This window comes from Moschus berezovskii, chromosome 4 (assembly GCF_049115385.1).
Source record: "Moschus berezovskii isolate FMDL1 chromosome 4, NW_MosBer_1.0, whole genome shotgun sequence".
In the NCBI taxonomy this organism is placed as follows: Eukaryota; Metazoa; Chordata; class Mammalia; order Artiodactyla; family Moschidae; genus Moschus; species Moschus berezovskii.
The window spans coordinates 111,165,995-111,189,730 of NC_142463.1; the positions used below are offsets into that span (position 1 = coordinate 111,165,995).

At 58.9% G+C, this 23,736-nt stretch overlaps 1 protein-coding gene across 4 annotated transcripts; it reads left to right on the plus strand.

Annotated features, from left to right (window-relative positions):
• The first annotated feature begins 1,499 nt into the window (after positions 1-1,499).
• Positions 1,500-22,826, plus strand: PEAR1 (platelet endothelial aggregation receptor 1). Of its 4 annotated transcripts, none has more exons than XM_088835884.1 (24): positions 1,500-1,632; positions 9,349-9,477; positions 11,352-11,461; positions 12,122-12,226; positions 12,541-12,641; positions 13,391-13,483; positions 13,753-13,996; positions 14,735-14,855; positions 15,053-15,189; positions 15,273-15,485; positions 15,800-15,974; positions 16,072-16,192; positions 16,928-17,091; positions 17,180-17,282; positions 17,416-17,562; positions 17,765-17,890; positions 18,787-18,915; positions 19,019-19,147; positions 19,338-19,550; positions 19,708-19,796; positions 19,909-20,044; positions 20,214-20,291; positions 20,384-20,632; positions 21,651-22,826. In XM_088835884.1, exons 3-24 carry the CDS (start codon positions 11,361-11,363, stop codon positions 21,800-21,802), a joined length of 3,126 nt encoding a protein of 1,041 aa, XP_088692010.1. In that variant the 5' UTR covers positions 1,500-1,632; positions 9,349-9,477; positions 11,352-11,360; the 3' UTR covers positions 21,803-22,826. The 4 variants fall into 4 exon arrangements, with proteins under 4 accessions (XP_088692010.1, XP_055258954.2, XP_088692011.1 ...); XM_055402979.2 differs by having other exon boundaries at positions 20,217-20,291; XM_088835885.1 differs by lacking the exon at positions 20,384-20,632.
• The last annotated feature ends 910 nt before the right edge of the window (positions 22,827-23,736 follow it).

A 23,736-nucleotide genomic window follows, 5' to 3' on the forward strand; every position in this document is an offset into this window, starting at 1 on the left:
CCAGGCAAGAGTACTGGAGTGGGTTACCATTGCCTTCTCCGGCCCGGGCAAATGGCCTGGGCTCAATTCCTGGTCAGGGAACTAAGATGCCACAAGCCCCATGGCATGCCAAAACAAAACAAAACCAAATAAAAAACCCCAAAACAAAACAGCATCAAACTAAGACATTGAACTAAGTGAACAAGCCAGACACATATTGTAAGGACAAATAACGTATGATTCCACTTATATGAAGTACTGAATCAAATTCATGGATGCTGACAGTAGAATAGAGGGCCTGGGGAGGAGGAATGAGGAGTTATAGCTACAAGGGTACAGTTTTATTTTGGGATGACGAAAAAATTATGGAAGTGGCTGGTGGTGGTGGTTGAACAATATGAATGTACTTTATGCCATTGAATTGTACACTTAAAAATGGTTAAAGTGATAAAATTTATATCACACATATTTCACCACCACAAAAATGTAAAAAGCCCTCATCGAACACTTTTAAGTGGGTATTTTAAAAAACTGTATGTCAATTATAGTACCTCAATAAAGCCAAAGAGGAATGCACTTGTTTTGCTTTTCCTGAACTATTGTATCTTTTCCTGTCCCGGGCAGGGGTTTGTAGAGAGAGCCCTGTAATCAGACGGACCAAAGAACTTATTTCAAATCCTGTTTTTGCCACTTGCTGGGGCCTAATTACATGAACATCTTCATGTAAATAGAACCGATCTCGAGTTAAGGATTAAATGAACCAATACCTACAGATCTAACGACGCTGAAAACAAAGATTCGTTGTTAAGGAAAATTCCTCTGTTCTCTCAGAGGCTGAGAAGGGAAAAGTGCCCTGAGAAGGGTGAGACACAGGTTGCCCACCTCGGCTGCGATGCCCCTCTCCGGCTCGGGAGTCGCGGGCCGCGAGGTGGCGCCGGCTGGGGCCGGGTCCGCGCAGAGTCCGCCGCGCGCGGTGCCCCGGGGCGTCCGGGCTCTGGACCTGGGGGGCGGGCAGCGGCGGAGGCTCCGCGGAACTCTGCTTCCCAGGCTCACTCCCTCCTCGGGTCTGAGAAGAGGAGAGACACTTTCCCGTCGCGGCTCCCAGTCTGGGATGCGCCGGTCGATCCCCGGGTCATGTCTCTAAGATAACAGTTGTGGGGCCGCACGGGGAAGGTGCCCGACGTAGACGATCTCATTAATTTCCCTCCGCCACCCCACTTCACAGACTGGAGAGCTAAGCCCGAGAGGCAGAGTACCCCCTGGCCGCACAGCTGGCGAAGAGCCAAGGAGGGGCTCGGGCCGGGCCCCCGGCTCCTGTCCCGTGCTCGCCCCCTCTCTGCACCCGGTCCAGGCTGCCAGGTCGGCCCCGCCGCCGCTTCTCCGTGGTCCCACCCCTACACAGCCTCCCTCCCCGGGCACTCTGGATCTCCCCTCCCCCGGCTGCCGGTTTCCTTGTCAAAACTTCCTGCCTTGGCGAGGGCCCGAGTTCCCACCCCTTTCCTGCCCCCCGCCCCTCCGCGCCCAGCGATCCACAACGATCGGCCTCCCCGCCGCTCCCGCAGTCTGGCTGGGGCTCCACGCAGGGACCCCTGCCCTGTCCTCCTCTGGGCGTTCCCCATCCCAGGCAAACGGAGAAATAAGGTCGAGAGGCAGGTGAGTGATGGCGCCGCCCTGGTCCCAAGACCACTCTGCCCTGGGGGACCTCTGGGTGGAGTGTTGGAGACGGAAAGAGAGACCTGAAGGGGATGGGGCAGTGGAGATGGGCCAAAGGGGATTGGGGGTTGCCATTCATAATGAAATTGCATCTAAATGACATGCAAACGAGGCCGCTTCCCAGCCCCTCGTATGGGACTTTGTGAGTCCAGGGGCATCCTCCACCTCACTGGCCCCCTCTGAGGGCTGGAGAGAGAAGCCCAGTTACCAGGCCCTCTTCTTGGCTGAAGGGATGCCTAGTGTTGAAGAGCACCCACGTTGGAGTCAAGGCTGCCTAGGTTCGAATCTGGACATGTCCCCTTATTAGCTGTAGGACCTGTGTCTTGGTTTCTTATTTCTAAAAGGGGAATGATAAGATACAGTGCCTACCTTATGGGATTGTTGTGAGGTTTAGAGAGCAAAAACATGTCTCCTGCTTAGAACTGTGTCTGCTCCGAGTTTATTACAGGGTCCCTCCTCTCCCCACCAGGAGAAATGTTTGAGGAGTATGGAGGGAAGGGACCCAGGTTTGCAGGTCCCTGGGGCTCACAGCTTTACTGGTTTGAGGAGTAGGGAGTTGGCCAAAGATCTCAGGCATGTGGACCCTCAGAAAGCCCTGTGGGCTGGCGTGTGTGAGGGGGAGGAGGGGGAGGGGGTCCCAGAGGGGGCCGCATCTCCAGCCTCCAGTAGGGAACTTTTAGCTGTCCTGCTCTGGCCTTTTATGAGTGGCCTTTCCCGAGGCTGGGCTGTGACCCTAGTCCCCGGGGATGGGAACAGCTTGTGCTGGCCCGAGTTTCCCAGGCTCCCAGGCTCAGCCAGACCTTGGTTCCAGGCAGGATTGGGCAAGGGGTCAGCTCTCAACCCTGGCCTTAAGCTGGGCCTGGGGGGTCAGGGAGCTGTCTGAATCCCATTCCATCCCAATGCATGCGGTAGTCCCTGGGATGGGCACACGGGGCCAGGGTGTGGGACCGCTCTCCTCTCTCTAGCCGTCTGTCCCCTGCTGCTGTCTCTCCTGTTTTTGTGATTACCCAGCAAACTTGCCATTGCAGTTGGGGATACCCTCCCTGCCACCTAGGAGCTGGTTTGGCCAGACTCCCTCCTGCCTTCCTGTCTTCACCGGGAGGTGAAGCTGAGGGTTGGCATCTGTTTCTCCACTGCCCGCTGCCCCCGCTTCCATTCCCTATCAGACGTTCCCAGAAGAGGAAACTAGCTCTCCAGGCAGCCCCGTCCATGGTTCGGAAACCTGGTCGCTGGGCTGCTGTCTTCCTCCCTGCCACCAACACACGTCGCTAGAGAGGGGACTTGGGTCAGGCAGGGCCTCCACCACAGTGCTCTGAACTTCTCCTTTGAGTAGCCTTGGAAGTCTTGAAAAAGACCCTTCCCAGGGTGCATGAGCGGCGCTGGGGGCACCTCCTAGCTCTGGGGACCTGTTGGTACCAGTCCAGTCACCTAACCTGTCAGAGAGAAGCTAGCAGGAGGAGCAAGAGGAGGCAGGGAAGGAGAGAAAGACAGAGATAAAGAGAATCAGAAATGTGGAAGCAGAGACCAACGGGTGAGAAGGCTCAGGCAGAGATCCTTGGAAAAGCACAGCCTGTTTGGAAAAACAGAGCAGAGACTGAGCAAAAGAACAAGGAGGTAGAGAAGGTGGAAATGGAGAGACAGAGTCCAAAGACTCAGAGTCCAGAGACCAAAGAGAAATCACGGGGAAAGACCTACAAGGGGCAGCCTTGTCTTTGGAGCTTGATGGACCTGGTCCACATACCCAGCGTGCCCTTGACTGGCTGTGTGCCCTTAGGAAAATGACTTACCCTCTTTGGGATTTGTTTTTGGGGGGATTGTGTGGCTAGTGGGATCTTAGTTCCCCAATGAGGGATTGAACCTGGTCGCTGGGCAGTGAAAGCGGGATTACTTCATCTACAAAACAGGCAGTATAATAGCACCTACTTTGTAGCGTTACTGAGAGAGTGAACAGAAAGGATCCAGCTCATCGTATAGGGGTGGTTACTCGTGTCACAGCACCCACACATGGCAAGATGGAGGTCTCTAGCACACGGGTGGGCGCTGGGCCGTGGAGCCTTCTGAGTTCCTCTCCCATGCGGGCCTCCCAGCCCGCCCCCACAGAGTAGCATCTGCGCCCCGCTCTGTGCAGAAGGCGGTGTGTGTAGTGAGGGGGTGGGCGTAGTCCCTGAGTGGAAGTGCAGGAGAGGGGCACGCCCCCTCCTCCCCAGGTGACTCAGTGCCCTGCGCTCCCGGGCCCTCATCCCAGAGGAACTTGGAGGCCAGCCCTGAGGAATCCCTGCCCGCTGCCTTCCACTTTGTAATGTTGGGAACGCCAGGAAGGACTCAAAGGTCCTTCCATCGACTTACCAGTGCTGGGTCTTAAAGGCCCTGGAAGGGACGCCCTGGGGTCTGGCGAGCCAGGAACTGGGTGCAGCCTCTCCCTCGCGCCCATTTCCCACCAATAAGGTCAGGCTCACCCAAGTCCAAGAGGATTTAGAGTTTATCAGTCCACGCACTCCCCGCCACATTCAGTTACCGCCCCCTGGGTGCCTCACACCTTGGATGTGTGCCTGCAGGTGCTGGCCAGAGCTGGGGACACGGTGGCGAGGCAGGCAGAGAAGTGCCCTGACCCTGCAGAGCTCCATTCCAGCAGGGAAGACAGCCTTTAATAAGAATATAATGACCACGGGATGGGAGCCGTGAGGGAACATTCGGGGGGCAGCCTGGCCACTCTTAGAGCCTCAGACAGGAATGGAATTAGAGGCTGTCCCAGTCTGGGGTGGGGGGAACTAGTCTCACTCACAAGCTGGCAGTCACAGGACGGGGTCCCCACTACCTCATCAGGTCATCAGACTTGAGGGGTTCCAGGGGCTGTGAACTCCTGGCTTGACCTAGGTTAGCCCCACCTGGCCCCAGAGGAAGGACACTGGTCTCTCTGCTGGAGTTTGAGGAATGTTGGGCCCCTGGGGACTGGTCCATGTCCAGCTTGAAGCTGGCCTCAGGGAAGAATTGGGAAAGAACCCAGGGCTCCGTTGGGCCACAGTGGTGAATGTGCAAAGAGCCTGGAGGAAGGTCCCAGGAAAGGGAGGAACAGTGGAGGTGTGGAGTCACCGAGGGGGCTTCCTGGAGGAGGCTGGCCTGGAAGGAGGGGGAGGAGCTGGGTATTCCAGAGGTGGCCGTGTGGTGAGGGACACGTCCAGTGTGATGGGAGCCCAGGAGCAGAAGCTGGCCACCTGGGCCCTGGGCGGCCTTTCCCAGGGTGCTGGGGAGCCACAGAGGCATTAGACAGAGGCAGTGGCCAGAGCGGAGGTGCACTTTCTGGGGTTATCTGGGGGTGGCGATGAGCAGGGGGAGCGACTCCCTGGTCTGGGTCACCCCAGAGGCCACCTTCCACCCCCCCACCACTTTGTTCTTTAAAGCAGATTCTAATCCTGCTGGCGCCCCTGCTGATCAGTCGGCCCTTGGACAAGTCTTTCTGCCAGGGACCCTCCCCCATCTCTTCTGTGACACGGGGGTGATGGTCACTCTACCTGTGGGTGATGGTGAGGGTCTGGACTGGCTCCAGCCTCCAGCAGGCATGTGTTTGGTGAATCAGAACTCCTGCAGTTTCTCTATTTCCTGATGAGTAAACAGGTTGGGCTGAGGACCCTCTAGCTTCTGTTTCCTGAGCCACAGAGAACACAAGACCGGCCCCTCACCCCTGCTCCCTTCCCGCCCAGCCTTTGGAGCACGAGGAGTGCGCAGGCTTCCTGTCCCTCCATCCGGCAGACATGCCTGGCGTGCCGGAGGCCTGGCTTGGCTGAATGTAGGAGGGGCTTTGTGCATGTGTGTGCGAGTGTGTACACGGGTGTTCTGAGTGGCACGTGGAACAGAGCAGCCTAGGCTGCTGGCAGAGCTGGTTCAGAGGGCATCGCTGTGTGGGGAGGGGATGGAAGTCTTTGGACTCGGATCTCTCTGCTGAGTGGGAAGGACCAAGCCATCCTGTCTCCGAGGCAAAGAGAGGTCAGGAAAGGGCACAGAGAACAGACAATCATGGGGGAGATCCTGAAAGACAGGAGAGCCACAGGGCGAGGCAACCTTGGTGCCATGCTAAGACACGAGGGCTCAGTGTGTGGATCGTGGCTGGTGTCAGCCTCCACTCCACACCTGAAGGCAGATTTCCTAGCGCAGTGAGCATACCACACAACTCTACATGGTAGCTTTGATACAGAAAAGGAAGGAGAGAGGCCGAAAGAGACCAAGAAAGTGACGAAGAAAGAAGAAACAGCAGAAAGCGGAGGGTTTCCGATGAAGACAAGACAAAAAGAAAGAGGCAGAGAGCCAGGGCTTGGGGGATTCTGTTCTTGCATTGTCCACTGAGCAGCCTGTGGCCTGAGGCTCAGTTCTAGGAAGGTTATCGGAACCAGCAGTTCCAACCCCCACTGAACTCTGGGAGATGCGGGGCTGTTGTCCCATTTTACAGATGAGGAAATGGAGGCTCACAGGGCTCAAGTGATGTGCCTGAGGTTGTACAGCTTGTAAGTACTAGAAACTTTGGCCTCCAAGATGGGAAGGGGGAAAGAGAGACAGAGAAGAGAGGAGGTGGGGGGGCAGTAGAGCCAAAAAAAGAGCTGGAGCTGGTGCTCAAGCTGAGAGCTGGGGCGGGGGAAAGCAGAACTCGGGCGTCCTGCCTCATCAACCGCCTTTGGCTTGAAGAAGTACCTGGCGGGCAGCCCATCGTTCTGGGGGATAGGGTTCTCCGGGGAGGCGTGACCCCCTCCCCTCCCAACATCCTTTCTCTCTGTCAGCATCTGAGGCCCCATTCCCATTCCCGGATCATCCTAGGGGTTCTTCAGCAAAAAAAGATTAAAAAGAAAAACAGTTTTTCCTGGAATTTATACTCAGAGTATGACAGTGCCAAGTGGAGTGGGGACGGGGCCGCTCTGGGTGCAGGAGGACTGGGTCTAAGGATGCTATAGCAAACGTGGTTGTTCGCTGAGCTTCTTACGTGGTTCTCTAAGCTCTTTATTATTAACTCATTTATGACTCTGCACGACAACCCTATGAAGAGAAGGACTATTCCCCTCCCCATTTTAGAGATGAGGGAACTGAGAGCTGGGATTCGAACCCAGGTTTGAGCAGGAGCAGCGCGGGCTGCAGAGTTCAGAAGGGTATCTTTTGCTGCACCACCTCCCAGAGAAGAGCAGCTAGAAGGGAGATGATGGGGAAGTCCCTCCTGCTGTCTCACTTCCATCAGCCCCACTCTTGCTCTCTGCCTTCTATAGAAATGGACCATCTCCAGTCCACTAGGAGCTCTACTCCCTTCCCAGAGGCCTCAGGCCCACTGCCCTCCTTCTGGCAGAGGCTGGAACACAGTGAGGGTGCAAGGGCTCCCCACCAGAGGGGATCAGGCTGAATAGAAGAGCAGGGGAGGACGAGCTGGGTTGGGCCCTGCGTGGGCCTGGAGGCTGAGAGGGCAGGGATGCTGGGGGCCCTCGCAGGCGGGACTGGGGACTGGGAGGCCTGGCCAGGCGCCCAGCTGCTTTGCATCTCGAGGTGGAGGAGAGAGAAGTGTCAGCTCATTCTTGACTGTAAACACATCCTGGTTCCCACGCCTCTGATCGAGTTCTTGCGGTGGGACCCCCCCCATCCCTTTCCCTTGTCCAGCCCCTGCCGGGCACCCCCTCGCCATAATCAAAGCTATTAAAAAGAGATGCAAAACCCCTGGGATTCCTGCTTGGGCTCGGGAGAGACTGGAACCGCAGAGGGAGGGCTCTGCTGGTCTGGGTTTGGACCCCAGCTCTGACATTGCTATCCTTGTGGCCTTGGGCAGGGGACTTACCCTGTCCTTGCCTGTCTCCTCATCTGTAAAGTGAATAACAATAGCTCCCACCATGGGCTGCATGCGTGATAAGTGGCTTCAGTTGTGTCTGACTGTTTGTGACCCTGTGGACTGTAGCCTCCCAGGCTCCTCTGTCCATGGGATTCTCCAGGCAAGAATACCGGAGTGGGTTGCCATGCCCTCCTTACCACAGTGGGTTGACAGAAGCTCTGCCTGAGATGATCCATATAAACTGTCTGGCACACTGCTTGTGCCAGCATGGTGAATGATACAGGGGGTCACATTGTTACTCCAGTTCTGAGGAAAGGGGTGTGGGTCCCTCAGTCCAGAGGTGAAGTGGAGAAAAGGGGCGGAGGGGGAGGTTATCTGTATGGGAAGAAGAAGGGAGCCTACAGTGCGGGCCCTGGGGTCAGATGGGGAGCCGGTAGTTGTCTGAGTTAAACCCCTTGAAGGGGCACATGTACCCTAATGCTGCTGGGCTTGGAGGTGCTGGGGGAGGGTGGGCCGGGGTCTCAGGTTCCCCAGCCCCTCAGGGACAGAGGCTCAGATGTAAACAAGCCTAGGGCGCCAGGCAGGGGCTCCTGGTCTGGCCTGTGTTCCCTCCTCAGGGGCTGAGGCTGGTGAGCCCAAACCCCACCCCTCCCTGCCAGGATCCCCATCGCATCTCTCCCCTCCCTGCGGACCACCCACTGATCTCACCCACCCGACCCTGGCTTCCAGCCCCACCACTGACCAGCTGGGGCCTCCTCTGCACTCCAGTCCTGCCCTGAGGTCCTTGGGGAAAAGGGAATCACCCCGCCCCTCTAGTTATTAGAGTCAACCCCCTAGGGTTTAGGGTTAAGCCTCCCTCATGCTTCTCTGGTGGCTCAGTCTGTAAAGAATCTGCCTGCAATGCAGGAGAAGATCCCCTGGAAAAGGAAATGGCAGCCCACTCCAGTATTCTTGCCTGGAAATCCCGTGGACAGAGGAACATGGTGGGCTATGGTCCAGGGGGTCCCAAGAGTCAAACGTGACTTAGTGACTCCCTGACATGCTCCCCTGAACAGTTTCCTCTGGAAGTTGGTTAAGAGGAGGTGGCCAGTGGGAGGGGGCTGATGTAGCTGAAAGGAAGGACTCTCTCTCTCTGGGAGGGCGGCTCCCACCCCGCTCACCCTCCTGGGGCCTTTGTGCTGCAGGTCTTGTCCACCTCACTGCAGCCTTGAGCTCTGGGGACGGATCCAGGCCACGGGAACCCTGGGGGTGAAGTGGGGGGTCCATGAATGGCTGGGGATGAGGCTCACCCAGGAACAATGGTGATGACCCTCCATCCAGGCAGACTGGGCTCCAGTTGGAGGACGGGACCCCAGGCCAGGCTCCAGGAAGAGGGGAGTATGGCCCAACTGACGGGTGAACGGGGGAGGTGTATGGAGGGTTCGGGGTCCTGTCCCTGGGCTTGCTGCCAAGCACACTCGAGGGAGAAGTGGGGAGAAGGTCAGCTGGGACCAGACGGGGGGGCTGGGGAGGTGGTCAGAGGAGAGCTGGTGTAGTTCTGGAACCTTGGGAGAAGGAGCCAAATCGGTTGGGGAGGAAGCTGGGGGGCTGTGTGGGTGGGGGGCCAGACTGTGGGGGTCACCTGAAGGACACTCCTGACTGCGGCCTGGCTCTCTGAGGCCAGGCTGGGTCCCTCCTTCACCTCCTCAGAGTGGGCTGGGAAAGAGGCTTCTGGACCTCCCCCTACCTCTCCCCATCCTACCTTCCGAGTTCAGGATGGTGGGAGGATGGAGCCCATGCTCAACCCACGCTCAGCCCACGATCATGCTCCCCGCTGCCCTCCCCACACGCACACATTCTAGCTGGGCTCTGTTTCCTGTTTTCAGGCTCCATACCCTGAGCACCGGGACCCCCAGGATCCTCTCTGGACGCCCCCAGGCCCTGGGGCCTGAGGACGGTGACACCCTGTCCCTGGCTCACCTGAGTTTCTGGCCCCAGGATGCCATAGAGGCCTGGTGAGTTACCTGGGGACTGAGGATGGCCGGGAAGAACGCAGAGCGGACTAACGGTGGGAGATCTGCCCCCAGGGGAAGCTGTGATGGGGCCCAAACCAGAGTCCTGGGAGGGCCTTGCAGCTCTGCAAGGCTGGAGGGGGAGGGGAGACATTTGTGGTGGGGCGAGGACACCTGGGGAGGACAGGTGGGCCAGCCCTGTAGCTGAGACGGTGGTGAGCAGACTGTGGGAGGGCTTGCTAAGGGGGCAGAACGCACGGTGGGGAGCATCCCTAGGAGCGCTGCCTTGATGGGAGCTGCGAGCGGCTGCTGCTGTGGACCGGGGAGTGTGTGGCTGGGGGGCCTGGGGTGGGGCCGGCGGCAGGCATTCCAGAGATACTCAGGGGGAAGGGGCCAGCTACCATGACCTTTCTCTCTTCCCGGGAAAATTATAAGCAGATGTGGGTGCCTTAGGGAGGTGTAGAGGAAGGAGCCAGGGCAAGTTTTAGGAACACTGAACAGAGAATCTGAAACCGGCAGCGGGGGTGGCTGCTCAAGGGGCTCAGCTGCTCCTGAGCTCAGGAGCCAGAACAGACTCCTCTGAGGTCTTGAGCCGCTTCCCACCCACCGGGTGAGGCCAGGCGTGGAGGAGGGGGTAGGAGCCCATTTCCAGATGGCGGGTGGGTGGTCAGAGGGAGCTGGGGGCTTCTTCTTAAGTCTGAGGTCAGGTTGGGGACCTCCTCGATGGCAGTGCCTAGAGCTGGGTGCAGGGGTGTGCTGGCACGGCTTTCACAGCCAGCTCTGGTGGGGCGGGGTGCTGGCCCCGATTTGTGGTGTTTGCCGATTTCCGTGGTGTAAATAATCCTCCCATGCTTGGTTTCAAGCTACTAGTGTGACAGCACTGATCAAGAAGTTGGGAAGAGAAGTCACCATTGGTTCTCAGGAGGCAGTGGGAGCTGTACCAGTGCACCAGTGGTGGGAGGGGCCTTTTTCAGGGTCACTGGGACCCAGTCCTACTCCTCCCCAGTAGGAAGCCCCTAACTGCCGCAAGCCCCCAAACTGGGTGGTTTGGCCTCTGCCTGCCCACCTTCAGGGATGGGGAGCTCGCCACTCGAGGCTGCTGATTCTGTCACAGAACTGCTTCAATTGTTGGAAAGTTCTTCCCCTAACTGAGCCCAGGCTGGCTTCTCTTATAACCTCCCTTCATCGGCTCCTATTTCACTGTGCTGTGCTTAGTCGCTCAGTCGTTGGTCCGACTCTTTGCGACCCCCTGGACCATAGCCTGCCAGGCTCCTCTGTCCACGCGGATTCTCCAGGCAAGAATACAGGAGTGCGTTGCCATGCCCTCCTCCAGGGGATCTTCCCAATCCAGGGATCAAACCCAGGTCTCCCGCATTGCCAGCAGATTCTTTACTGTCTGAGCCACCAGGGAACCTTGGTACAATATCCAGGTACCCTGGGTAGGGGCTGGGCTGGGGGCTGGGAAGTCATGCACAGGTCCCTGCCTCCAGAAGTCATGGTCAGGGAACAGCAGTGTGTGGGTGAATGGCGCTGGGGGTCCCTGAAAGAATGGGTGGGGGCTGTCTGCTAGTGGAGGTTGAGGAGCAGGGCAAGGAAAGAGGGGTGATACTTGGGCTAGACCTTGAAAGGTGAGTGCTCAAGGTGAAGAATGAGAGGAGGATGTCCCGACAGAGGAAGCCATGTGGGAAAGACTCAGAAGCAGGGCAGTGCTCCACCCGGTCAGGAACAAGACCTGGAGCCCTGGGACCAGGGCTCAGCGGAGCAGAGGCAGCAGCCTCATCTCCGCTCTCAGCCTGGCTCTGTCTCTGCGGAGACTTGCTCCTGAAGGTCTGTGGCTACAGTGCCCCTCACCTGCTCTGCACCTGGCTCTGTCACAGGCCCCTGCAATGCCACCACCCCTGCGGGCCCTCCTTCTCCTGGCCCTGGAGCTGGGGCTGGCTGCCACCCTCAACCCCAAGGACCCCAACACCTGCAGCTTCTGGGAAAGGTGAGAGAGGGCCCCTGCTGCACCTCGCGGGCCCCAGGCCCCTGCTCCTTGTTCTCCCCCTGGGGCTCCTCTTTCCGCGGCGCCTCCCTTTCTCCAGCCTCACCTCCTTCCTATTTCTGCGTCTGTTACCGCTACTCCCTCAGCGGGGTGCTCTGACTGCGTCCCCATCTTGACCGTTTCAGTCTCCATCTCAGCTCTGACCCTGTGCTCTCTCTAGCCCGGCTCCCTGGTCCCTGTGTGAGGCCGGCTGCAGGACAAAGCACAGGGCAGGAGCTATTCACTACGGGGCAAGCAGAGCGTCTCGCCCAGGGAGAGCCAAGGGGACGGGGTTGGGGAACAAGGCCAGATTTGGCCAGAAGTGCTTCAACCTGTCTCCATCCTCTGGGCCCAGAAGTCAGTTCTAGCTCAATCTCCCCGTATAGGGAGAAGGAGGCCGGGGGGCAGGGGTGGGGAATGGAAGGCTGGAATGGCATATTCCCAGGAATATTCCAACTCAGGGAGGATCCCTCCAGATCAAAGGACAATAGGATGGGGCTCCATCCTAGGCTTGGAGGAGCAAACCTAAATATTCCCCAGTGTGGCCCAGCCCCCACACCCCTGCCTCTGGGTGCCAGCTTAGTCTCTCCCTGCCTGGGCCTGACCCTGATCCCTGTCTTACAGTTTCACCACCACCACCAAGGAGTCACACTCCCGCCCCTTCAGCCTGCTCCCCTCGGAGCCCTGCGACCGGCCCTGGGAGAGCCCGCACACCTGCCCCCGGCCCACGTGAGTCCCAGCCCCCTCCGTGGGCAGGTGGGCAGCCGGAGTAGCTGCCTTGGCCCAGGCCCTGGGCCTGTGTATGCCCGGCCTTCTGTCAGGACCTGCAAAATTCAGAGGACGCATCTGGGCTCACGGCACGGTGTGCGGGGTGTGTGCGTTTGGGGTGCAGGCGTGGTGTGTCATGTGGGTGTGTGGCTGGGTGGGGGCTCCCTGGTGTAGAGTGTTGGGAGGTGCCCCAGGCCCTCGCAGGGCCACAGTGTGGCGGGCGGAAGCCAGGGCCCCTGCAGGGGAGACTGAGGGCCGCCTCTGGTCACCTGCAGTGTTGTCTACCGGACCGTGTACCGCCAGGTGGTGAAGACGGAGCACCGAGCGCGCCTGCAGTGCTGCCGGGGCTTCTATGAGAGCCGCGGTGCCTGCGTCCGTGAGTCCTGGTGGGGCTGGGGAAGGGAGCGCCTGGCCACCTGGTCCCTCCCTCCTCCCGCACAGGGGGCTACTCCTCTGCCCTCTGCCTCCCCGGCCCTGTCTCGAGGGACAGAGCTGCCTCTTCAGACCTCCGTCTCTAGCTGAGCCCAGGTCTCGCCCACTCCCTCTTTCCAAGTCCGTCAGCGGGCTCTGGCTCTGCGTCTCTGTCTTGGGGCCGCCTGGGTCTCTTGTCCCTGTGTCTCTGGGCTCGGCGTCTGCTTGTCTCTCTGACTGCCTGTTCCTATCTGTTTTGACTTGTTGCTGCCCAGTGTCTCCTGTCCCCTGTCCCCGGCACCCTGGAAGCAGGAGTGGAGCCTGCTCACTCTCTCTCCCCTTTCCTCAGCCTGGACCATCACCAGCCCCCTACCAAGACTCCTACCTAGCCTGACCACCCCACCCCCTCTCTGGACAGCATCCATATCTGGTTCCTATGTGAGGAACCTCACCCACACCCTCCTTTCCCAACAAGGTGCTTTGAGAAGTCCACAGAAAGGAGCTAGGGAGTCCAGAATCCTGAGGTCTTGGTGTGCTCTGACCTGAGTTGGTTACTCTCAGTCTTTCTGCATCTGAGGGGCTGAAATGCTGCTTGGCAGGCTAACTCCAGGTCCCTGGTATGGGAGGAAGCTGGGGCTGGGCTTCAGAGGATAAAAGGTGGGGAGGGCAGGAATGGAAGCATCTTCTCACCCCCAACCCCCATGTCTGCCCCAGCGCTTTGTGCTCAGGAGTGTGTCCATGGCCGCTGTGTGGCACCCAATCAGTGCCAATGTGTGCTTGACTGGCGGGGTGACGACTGCTCCAGTGGTGAGTGGCTGGTGACTGCAGGGCGAGTCCTTTTGTGCCTCCAAGGAGGCACACCCTCCCTGCCAGGGCATAGGTGCTTAGGACTCCAGGGCAACCACCCAGCAGAGCCCCACTACAGCCAGCTGCCTCTTCTGGGGGTGTGGTGCAGGGGACGGGGCAAAGCCAGGCATGGGGCCATATGCGGGGACCAGGAGACAGAGATAGGAACTAACTGGAGTTGGGAAGGGGCAAGACCCCTGGTGACCCCCTTCCACCCTCTCATCCCCCAGCTTGCGCCCCAGGGGTGTGGGGGCCGAAGTGTGACAAGCCCTGCAACTGCGGCAACGGCAGCTCCTGTGACCCCAAGAGTGGGGCATGTTCCTGTCCCTCTGGCCTGCAGCCCCCGCACTGCCTTCAGCCCTGCTCCCCTGGCCGCTATGGCCCTGCCTGCCAGTTCAGCTGCCAGTGCCACGGGGCACCCTGTAACCCCCAGACCGGAGCCTGCCTCTGCCCCCCAGAGAGAACTGGGCCCAGGTGTGTAACGGGAGGAACACACACTAACGGGATCGCAGACCCAGGATGCACGGGCACATGTGGGGGACACCAGGGGACTCAGGATCCTCACTGTGGGGATGGAACCAAGGAGCCAAGATCCTGATCCCAGCTTTGCTGTTCCCTGGTGGAGCAGCCTTGAACACATTACTGTCTCTTCACGAGTTTGTTTTCTATGAAATGGGAGCAGTATTGTCCATCTCAAAGAGTTGCTGTGAAGATAACATGAGCCAGTGTGTGAGTGAAAGTATGTCCCCAAGTGGGGCTGAGACAGTCACAGAGAACCTATTGCAAGGCAGGGAGCAGAGAGTGCTGGGGAGTCACAGGAGGGAGACCATCCATCTAGCTGGAGATCAAAGATCCAGCTTCATGGAGGAGCTCCAGAGTTGAGCCCTTGGGATGAAAACTATGGCAGGCAGAGATGTTCCCCCCAGAGAAAGACCAGCATGAGCAGAGGTGGAGTGGAGGGCATGTGGAGAGCAGGCAGACCAGCCATGGCTCTTCACTCTGTCCCACTTGATAGGGCTGTGTGTCCCTGCCATTTCCAGTCCGGGAAACTTTTGATCCCTGCCCTACCCAACAGGGAAGGGGGATGAGACACCTTGGGGACGCGTGGGTGTGGCTCACTGAACCCTGGGGTCCGGAGGTCCTGGGAGGCAATGGGGGAATTCCGTAGGTACTGCTTGTTTACAGACTGACCTCACCCGCTCTGCTCAACAGCTGCGAGGTGTACTGTGCACCCGGTAGTGCTGGCTTCTCCTGCCCCAGCACTCCTCCTTGCCAAAATGGGGGAGTCTTCCAGGCCTCCCAGGATTCCTGCAGCTGCCCACCTGGCTGGACGGTATGAAGGGTGGGGCCTATGGGTCTGAATTCTGTGGGTGGTTCTCTCCAGGGCTTCTGAGGGGGATGTGTGTGAGAAGGGTAGGCTGTGGGGGCCCTGGATAGGTTTGAGTGTTTGGGGGTATAGGGTATTGGGTCCTCTGGCCATGGGGAGGGGGCTGGGCTCCTGGGGCTCTGTTGACCTCTCACCCCCCACAGGGCACCATCTGCTCCCTTCCCTGCCCCGAGGGCTTCCATGGACCCAACTGCTCCCAGGAATGTCGCTGTCACAACGGAGGCCTCTGCGACCGATTCACCGGGCAGTGTCGCTGTGCTCCGGGATACACGGGGGACCGGTGAGCTGTGTTAGCCCGGGCAGGAGGGGTGCGGGGGCGGCTGTGGACGGCGTCTGCCAGGCTCACGCCCCCGAGGCGCCCAGGTGCCGCGAGGAGTGCCCCGTGGGCCGCTTCGGGCAGGACTGTGCTGAGACCTGCGACTGCGCCTCGGGCGCCCGCTGTTTCCCGGCCAACGGCGCGTGTCTGTGCGAACACGGCTTCAGCGGGGACCGCTGCGCCGAGCGCCTCTGCCCCGACGGCCTCTACGGCCTCAGCTGCCAGGTGCCCTGCACCTGCGACCCGGAACACAGCCTCAGGTAGGCCGTGGACGCTGTGGCCAAGGGGTCAGGAGGCCGGTGGGAGAGGCCTTCAGTGCGGAAGCCACCGGAGTCACGAACAGCACCCGGGCATATCCTGCGCGGGGGCGGGACACAGATGTGGCCGACGGAACCGGGCGGGGCCTCGGGGGCCGGGGTGCGGGGACCGCCCTCGGAACGGCGCCGAGCCTCCCTGGTTACCCGCTCCACCCCGCGGTGCTCGGCTCCCACCGCGCGGAGGCGGGGGTGGGCCGGGGGAGGCCCGCCTGCGGAGCCCGGCTCAGACCGCCCCGCGCCCGCGCCTCCGCCCGCAGCTGCCACCCGATGAGCGGGGAGTGCTCGTGCCTGCCGGGCTGGGCGGGCCTCCACTGCAACGAGAGCTGCCCGCAGGACACGCACGGGCCGGGCTGCCAGGAGCACTGCCTCTGCCTTCACGGCGGCGTCTGCCAGCCCGACAGCGGCCTCTGCCGGTGCGCGCCCGGCTACACGGTGAGGCGAGCCCCGCCGCGAGGGAGGTGCGGAAGAGGCCCGGGGAGTCCGCCCGCCCCTCTCATGAGTGCGCCCACCCCCCGCGCCCCACTTTCAGGGGCCGCACTGCGCTAGCCTCTGCCCCCCTGACACCTACGGAGTCAACTGCTCCGCACGCTGCTCCTGCGAAAATGCCATCGCCTGCTCGCCCATCGACGGCGCCTGCGTCTGCAAGGAAGGTACTGGGTTGGGGTCTCCTGGAAGGGCGATTTGGGGGCGCGGCCATGGGAAGAAGGGAGAGTCCGAGTGCAGCGGCAGGCCAAGGGTAGGGGAGAGCTTCAGGGTAAGGGCGGAATCACTGGGCAGCAGCTGGACGGCGGGAAAGTAGCCAGGCTACTTCCTTCCTGGAATATCCACTTTGCTTTTGTTTCAACCACAAAAATCCCAATTGTCCTTAAAGGCCCAGGCCAGAGGCATCTCTTCGCTGAACGTTCCTCCTCCTCAGTCATACAGAATCACAGAATGCCGGCGCCAGGAGATCTACCAGGGGCGGCCCGTTGGCAGTCTTTAGGGCTGGGTTCTGACACACATGTTTTGTTTGACTAGCTATCCATCATATTTAACAAATGTCCCAGTCTCGAGTCTCCACTCCTCCCTATTGTCTTACACATGACCTGGAGAACACATTTAGTTACTTAATGGAGCCTCGGTAAGCATGTGGGTTTGCTGCCAACCCCCTTCTTTTGGCAGAAGAGGCAACCAAGGCCCAGAAGGGGGTGGTGCATCCCCGACGGTCATTCAGCCTTCTGTCCAACATCCAGCGGTTCATATGCTTGTCTCCTATGGGGCCGTGAGCACCCCCATCCCCACCCACTGCTGCTGGTAGCTCAGAGTCTGGCGCAGTCATTGTCCAGTGTGTGCTTGCTTAGGAAGGCAGCTGGGTCCCCATGCCTATCTACAAGCCCCTCTTCCAGGTTGGCAGCGTGGTAACTGCTCTGTGCCCTGCCCACCTGGAACCTGGGGCTTTGGTTGCAATGCCAGCTGCCAGTGTGCCCATGAGGCAGCCTGCAGCCCCCAGACTGGAGCCTGTACCTGTACCCCTGGGTGGCATGGGACTCACTGCCAGCTCCCCTGCCCGGTAAGTGTGCAACAGCCTGCCTGCCTGGGTGGAGGGGAGGGCACCACATCCCCAGCTTACCAGCCTGTCCCACCCCCAACTCCCTAAGAAGGGGCAGTTTGGTGAAGGCTGTGCCAGTCACTGTGACTGTGACCATGCTGACAGCTGCGATCCTGTTCACGGACACTGCCAGTGCCAGGCTGGGTGGACAGGTGAGCCTTGTGGTGGGCAGGCCCCAGGCTTACTGTGGAGTTGGGGGAATGTATCCCACAGGACATGTGTGCAGAGAACCCTTACGGATGAGGATAGTGGACACAGGCCAGGCTCATCCTACCCCTCTCACAGGTACCCGCTGCCACCAGCCCTGCCCTGAGGGCTTCTGGGGAGCCAATTGTAGCAACACCTGCTCCTGCAAGAACGGGGGCACCTGCATCCCCAAGAATGGCAATTGCGTTTGTGCACCCGGATTCCGAGGCCCCTTCTGCCAGAGATGTGAGGCTCCTTCCCCTCCCCCTTGCCTTTCAGTCCAGTGTCAGATGCCAGAAGCCCCCACTCTACCCACCTTGGTCTGCTGGGCTGACTGCAGTCTGTGGGCTGGTTACACACAGCGGGAAGGAGGCAGGGAGAGGGTAGAGTTAAGGGCTGACTGAGGGTTGGCCCCTGACCCCAGTCACCGCAAGCCCTTTTCCCCCAGCCTGTCAGCCTGGTCGCTATGGCAAACGCTGTGTGCCCTGCAAGTGTGCCAACCATTCTTCCTGCCACCCTTCGAATGGGACCTGCTACTGCCTTGCTGGCTGGACTGGCCCTGACTGCTCTCAACGTACGTGGCGGCCTGTGTGTCTGAGTGCATGCCGAGGGGGTGGGCTGGGGACCGAGAGGCTTCCATTCCCCTGATCCTGGGTATAAAAGCCTCTGGACCCACCTTGATTCAGCTGTTGATATAAACACAATAAGCAAATATTTATTGGGCATCATCTACATGCTGGGTATTGTTCTAGATGCTCAGGATGCAGCAATGAACAGGTCAGGGAAAAAATGTTCCCTGCCCTTTTGCATGAGAAAAATGAGAAAACCATAAGCTCAGTTGTGGACATTTTTTTTTTTTGCATCACCAGTTTATTTTTTATTTATTTATAATGGCCTCTTTCCCACATAAACATACAAAGAACATCATGGAAAAGATTACTCCAAAAAACTGAATAAAGCAAATTTTGAAAAGGGAAAATGAGAAGCAGTTACCATGAAAAAGTTGGGCAGGGTAGAGGGAAGTGATCTTGGAGATGACTTTTTTCATAGAATTTGGTAACTACTATTAGATTATCTGCTAGTATCATAAACACAGAAATTATGCCTTGAATAGTGTGAGCATTTACTTCTCTCTTATATTAAAAAAAAAAAAAGTCCAGAGCTAAGCAATGTAGGGTAGTTTGGAAGCCTTTGGTTGTCTGGCCCTGATCACATTATTCTGAAAGACTGTTAGACAGGCAAGTTCAGAGGTTACGCAGGCCTCTGGGCACGTGGGTCTGAAATTCAGGCTAGAGACACGGCTGCAGATAAGCATTTGTGAGTCATCAGTATGTAGACACCGTTCGAAGCCTTGGTGTCTCTGGGGAGACCAAAACTGAGTGGATGGCTTCAGCGGTGCTGGGGACTGAGAATTCACCCAGGAGACGCTGACCCTGCCCGCCAGACAGGCTCCAACCTTGTCTCCTGCAGCATGCCCTTTGGGACACTGGGGAGCCAACTGTGCCCAGCTCTGCCAGTGTCGCCATGGTGGGACCTGCCACCCCCAGGATGGGAGTTGTTTCTGTCCTCCGGGCTGGACCGGACATCTCTGCTTGGAAGGTACCAATAGAAGGGCGACTCCATGCCCTGACCGCCAGCCCTAGCCCGAGGAGGGGACTGCCATTCCTTTGCCCCTCTGATCTCCTCTTCCACTTTCTCCCAGGCTGTTCTCCAGGGATGTTTGGTGCCAACTGCTCCCAGCCATGCCAGTGCGGTCCTGGAGAGAGGTGCCACCCGGAGACTGGGGCCTGTGTGTGCCCTCCAGGGCACAGTGGCGCCCCCTGCAGGATCGGTGAGTTCTCATCTAGCCCCTGCCTCTGCACTGTCCCCAGGGAACCGGGACTTAGGTACCTGTCCAGGTCTCCACTAGGCGGCACTCTTGTATCACTCTGCCTTCCTCCTGGGGCCTCTCCTATCCATGCATCCCAAGCTCACCAACAGGGCCAAGATGCTGTCCTGAGCAACCACTGCACCCCACACAGGAAGCCAGGAGCCGTTCACCATGATGCCCACCTCTCCAGTGGCCTATGACTCGCTTGGGGCGGTGATCGGCATCGCAGTGCTGGGATCCCTGGTGGTAGCGCTGGTGGCGCTGTTCATTGGCTACCGTCACTGGCAAAGAGGCAAGGAGCAGCAGCACCTGGCCGTGGCCTACAGCAGCGGACGCCTGGACGGCTCTGAGTATGTCATGCCAGGTGAGCTGCCTGCGGCGGGACACACACGTGTGGCTCACGCTTAGGGAAGGGCGGTCAGAGAGGACGACTACGGATCTCCTGGGACAGAACGGCTGTCTTGGGCCCAGGCCTGTGTCTGAGCTGGCAGGCCACCCCGCACCTGTGTCTGTTTGTGCAGATGTCTCTCCGAGCTACAGTCACTACTACTCCAACCCAAGCTACCACACCCTATCACAGTGCTCACCGAACCCCCCACCCGCTACGAAGGTCAGTGCTAGGGATGGGCGTGCACGGTGGGTGCCTGGTGGGTGCAGCTCTGGGTCTCCGGAGAGCTCCAGCTCTGCGTGTTCCTCTCCCTGTCCCACCCCTCTGCCGCCAGGTTCCAGGCAGCCAGCTCTTTGCCAGCCTCCAGGCCTCTGAGCGACCAGGTGGAGCCCACGGACTTGATAACCATGCCACGCTACCTGCAGATTGGAAGCATTGCCGGGAGCCCCCGCCAGGGCCTCTGGACAGAGGTAGAAGCCTGAGGGCCAAGGCCTGTGGTGAGGGTGGATGTGTGCAGCCCAGCATCCGGCTCCATCTGAGTGTTTGCATGTCTGTAGAAGGGGTTCCGGGCCCCAGTTCTAGCGGAGGGGACCCTGGGGTGGGGACCAGAGGCCTGATTGCGGGTTGCTTTCTCCTTAGTAGGTAGCAGCCGCCTGGACCGAAGCTACAGCTGTAGCTACAGCAACAGTAATGGCCCCGGCTCATTCTGCAGTAAAGGTGAGTGCACGGGGGCGGGGGTGGCAGGGGGCTGCCCTGGGGTTCAGGAGCCAGTGCCTCCACCGAGCCTGACTTCTTTCCCCCGTCTTTAGGACCCATCTCTGAAGAGGGGCTGGGGGCCAGCATGGCTTCCCTGAGCAGTGAAAACCCCTATGCCACCATCCGGGACCTGCCCAGCCTGCTAGGGAGTCCCCGGGAGAGCAGCTACGTGGAGATGAAGGGCCCTTCCTCAGGGTCTCCCCCCAGGCAGCTTCCTCAGCTCCCAGATAGCCAGAGGCGGCGACACCCCCAGCCACAGAGAGACAGTGGTACCTATGAGCAGCCCAGCCCTCTGGTCCATGGTGAGCCCTCCTTTGCCACTGGGTCAGAGCAAACAGGGACAAGGGGCGCGGGGAAAGAGAAGGGACAGGGACAAGAATGTGGAGGTGGCGTGAAGTGGTAGCAAGAGCACGGTCTTCGGGGTCAGTTGTTTAGTCGCTCAGTTGTGTCCAACTCTTTGCAAGCCTGTGGACTGTAGCCTGCCTGGCTCCGCTGTCCGTGGGATTTCCCAGGGAAGAATACTGGAGTGGGTTGCCATTTTCTTCTCTAGGGGATCTTCCCCACCTAGGGATCGAACCCACATCTCCTGCGTTGGCAGGTAGATTCTTTACCACTGAGCTATCAGGAAAGCCTTCTTTGGGGGTCAGACTTATGCTCAAACCAAGGGTGATGTTTGGGAAGTCATACTGCCCCTTAGAGCCTGTAGGTGGCGGTACCCACCTCACAGCGCTACGGATTTGAAATGGTGGTTTTACAGCCTTGAGAGTCCCTTGGACTTCAAGGAGATCCAACCAGTCCACTCTAAAGGAGATCAGTCCTGGGTGTTCATTGGAAGGACTGATGCTGAAGCTGAAACTCCAATACTTTGGCCACCTCATGCGAAGAGTTGACTCACTGGAAAAGACTGATTCTGGGAGGGATTGGGGGCGGGAGGAGAAGGGGACGACAATGAGATGGCTGGATGGCATCACCGACCCGATGGAGGTGTTTGAGTGAACTGCGGGAGTTGGTGATGGACAGGGAGGCCTGGCGTGCTGATTCATGGGGTCACAAAGAGTCAGACACGACTGAGCGACTGCACTGACTGACTGAGTTGTAAACTTGACACCCAGAAAAGCTGGGAACAGGGGAGTTGACAGAGTGTCTTCCTGTCTTGTGCGGTGGGCAGGTTGAGGTGGCCTCCCCCACTGGCAGCTGAGGAGCTGCACAGAATGGCGGATAGCCAGGCACCATTCATCCGGCTTTGGGCAGAAGACGCTGGGGAGGAGAGGAGAGTGGTGGGAAGGGGAGGAGTCACTTCCTTTTCTCCTCCGTCTCCAGACCGAGACTCTGTGGGGTCCCAGCACCCCCTGCCACCGGGCCTGCCTCCTGGACACTATGATTCTCCCAAGAACAGCCACATCCCTGTACACTACGACTTGCCTCCAGTTCGGCACCCCCCGTCACCGCCAGTTCGGCGCCAGGACCGCTGAGGAGCTGAGATGGTGTGCAGAAGTCAGCATACCTGTTCTTTGCTGCTTGAGGCTGAGGACAGAGCCCAATGTACCCTGCCAGGAGCAGGGAGGGGACTGGCCGGCCATGAATATGAACATGTTTAATAGAAGAATTGAATGGAGAGGAGATGGGAGCCTGGCTCCCAGGTTCTATGATGGGAACACAGTCAGCAAGAAGTCCATGTTCCTTTTCCCAACCCAGTGCTTCCCAAGGCCCCCAGGGCCGTGTGTACATAAACTGGTGGGTTCAATGTTGCTGGATAACTGATTTCAGATCAATTTAAAAAATGTATATTGTGTAACTTTTCTGTGCACTCCTGGCCTAGGCTCTGCGTGTGTGTGTGTGTAGGGGGTGTGTGTTTGTATGTGTGTGTGTGTGGTTTCAGAGGGGTACTAGGCACTGATCCTGACTTGGGGCATTCACTATAATGGAGAGGCAGCCCAAACCCAGTTAACTCTAGAAATAGCCCGACTGGTATCCCGCATTCATCTGGTCCTCCCTCCAATCAGCTGCTCAAAATACAAGCTGGTTAGGTTACCTCTGCCTGAAAGTCTCCATTGGTGGCCCATGGCTCTGGGGCTACAGTCAAAATTATGCAAGGCCGTAAAGGCTTTGCTGGCCTGGCCTGTCTCTTCAGCCTTAGTCTGAACTGTGTTCCCTGTCTCTCTGCTCCACTTACACTGGCCTCTGTGTCCTGTCAGCCACATGGCTTCCTATGACAGGGACTTAGCATATCTGGAGTGCTCTTCCTCCCCCACTCACCTGTTAAGTCCTGCTTGTACTCCACATCCCGTTTTCTCTTTCAGAGCATTGATGACAGATGTATTTATGCACCAGATACCTGTGAAAGGCCAGCAGGGTGCCAGACACTTCTCTAATGTGATTTTTTGATTATTCTCTGCCTTCCCCACCAGACTGTAAGTTCCCTGAAAACAGGAATCTCATGTTTATGTTCAACATTGGTTCCCCTTGGCACATAGTAGGCACTCAATAAATGTTCCCCCAAAGGCTGAGTGGCTGAGTGAGTTAAAGGTACCAATGGTAAATATTGGCAAATGCTAAGATAGATGGGCAAATTGCTGCTCTGAGACCTACAAGCCTAGGCAGGTCGAAGCCTTTCCCCAAGGATAGAATTTCTACAGGGGAACAGCACAAAGGCTCAAAGGTGGGAAGGTCTGGGAGTGGGGGTGGGGGAGGGGGATGAATGGAGTGGGCAGGAGAGCAGAGGGGACAGGGAGAGGGGGCCCAGCAGGGTCAAGACTACCTGAGGACTTTGAATCCAACTTTCTAGGAAGCGCGACCTGCCTCCTTAACGCAGTGGATCAACTAAGTCCCCAGACCTCCAGGAAGCTAAATATATGGGGTCGAGATTACAGACCAAGAGCCACGCCAACTCGCCAATTCTGCGGGTCTCTCTGGGACTCTTCCACTGGGGCCCTCTCCTTACAGGGGAGGAGGGCGGACCCCGGAGACTGGATCGGCCCCTGCCCGGACTCTTTCCTAGGCTCCTCCGACAGCCATGACCCCTAATACGCTGAGCTGACGGCTTCCCCGGGCTCGGTTCCGCGGACGACTCTGGACGGCTTCTAGCCCGCCCCGCCAGCCCCACCTCTCCGCCCCGATCTCGCCCTAGCCCCGCCCCCTCCTTTGGTCCGGCCGGGTCCCCCGGGATCCACTCGTCTCCCTCCTCCACGGCCCCGCCCAGGCTCTTCTCCTTTCGCGCCGGGTCCGCAGGGTGCGGCCCTCCAGGGCTCCTCCGCGCCTGAGACCCCTGCCGCCCGGTGGGGCCCGCTCTGCCCTGACTCCGCCCTTCTCGCGTGTCCGCCTCCGTGGCTCCGCCCCCGGGCCCCGCCTCCTACTAGTGACTCCGTGGTGCCCCCTGGCGGCCTCGCGTGCGCTCCGCGGTTGCCCT

Bases quoted from the DNA above. Each gene is read 5' to 3' on its own strand.
- PEAR1 (XM_088835884.1), top strand. From the start codon at position 11,361: ATGCCACCACCCCTGCGGGCCCTCCTTCTCCTGGCCCTGGAGCTGGGG. The intron at 16,193-16,927 runs GTACTGGGTTGG...CCCCTCTTCCAG, and splicing joins CGCCTGCGTCTGCAAGGAAG to GTTGGCAGCGTGGTAACTGC. The intron at 19,797-19,908 runs GTCAGTGCTAGG...CTCTGCCGCCAG, and splicing joins ACCCCCCACCCGCTACGAAG to GTTCCAGGCAGCCAGCTCTT.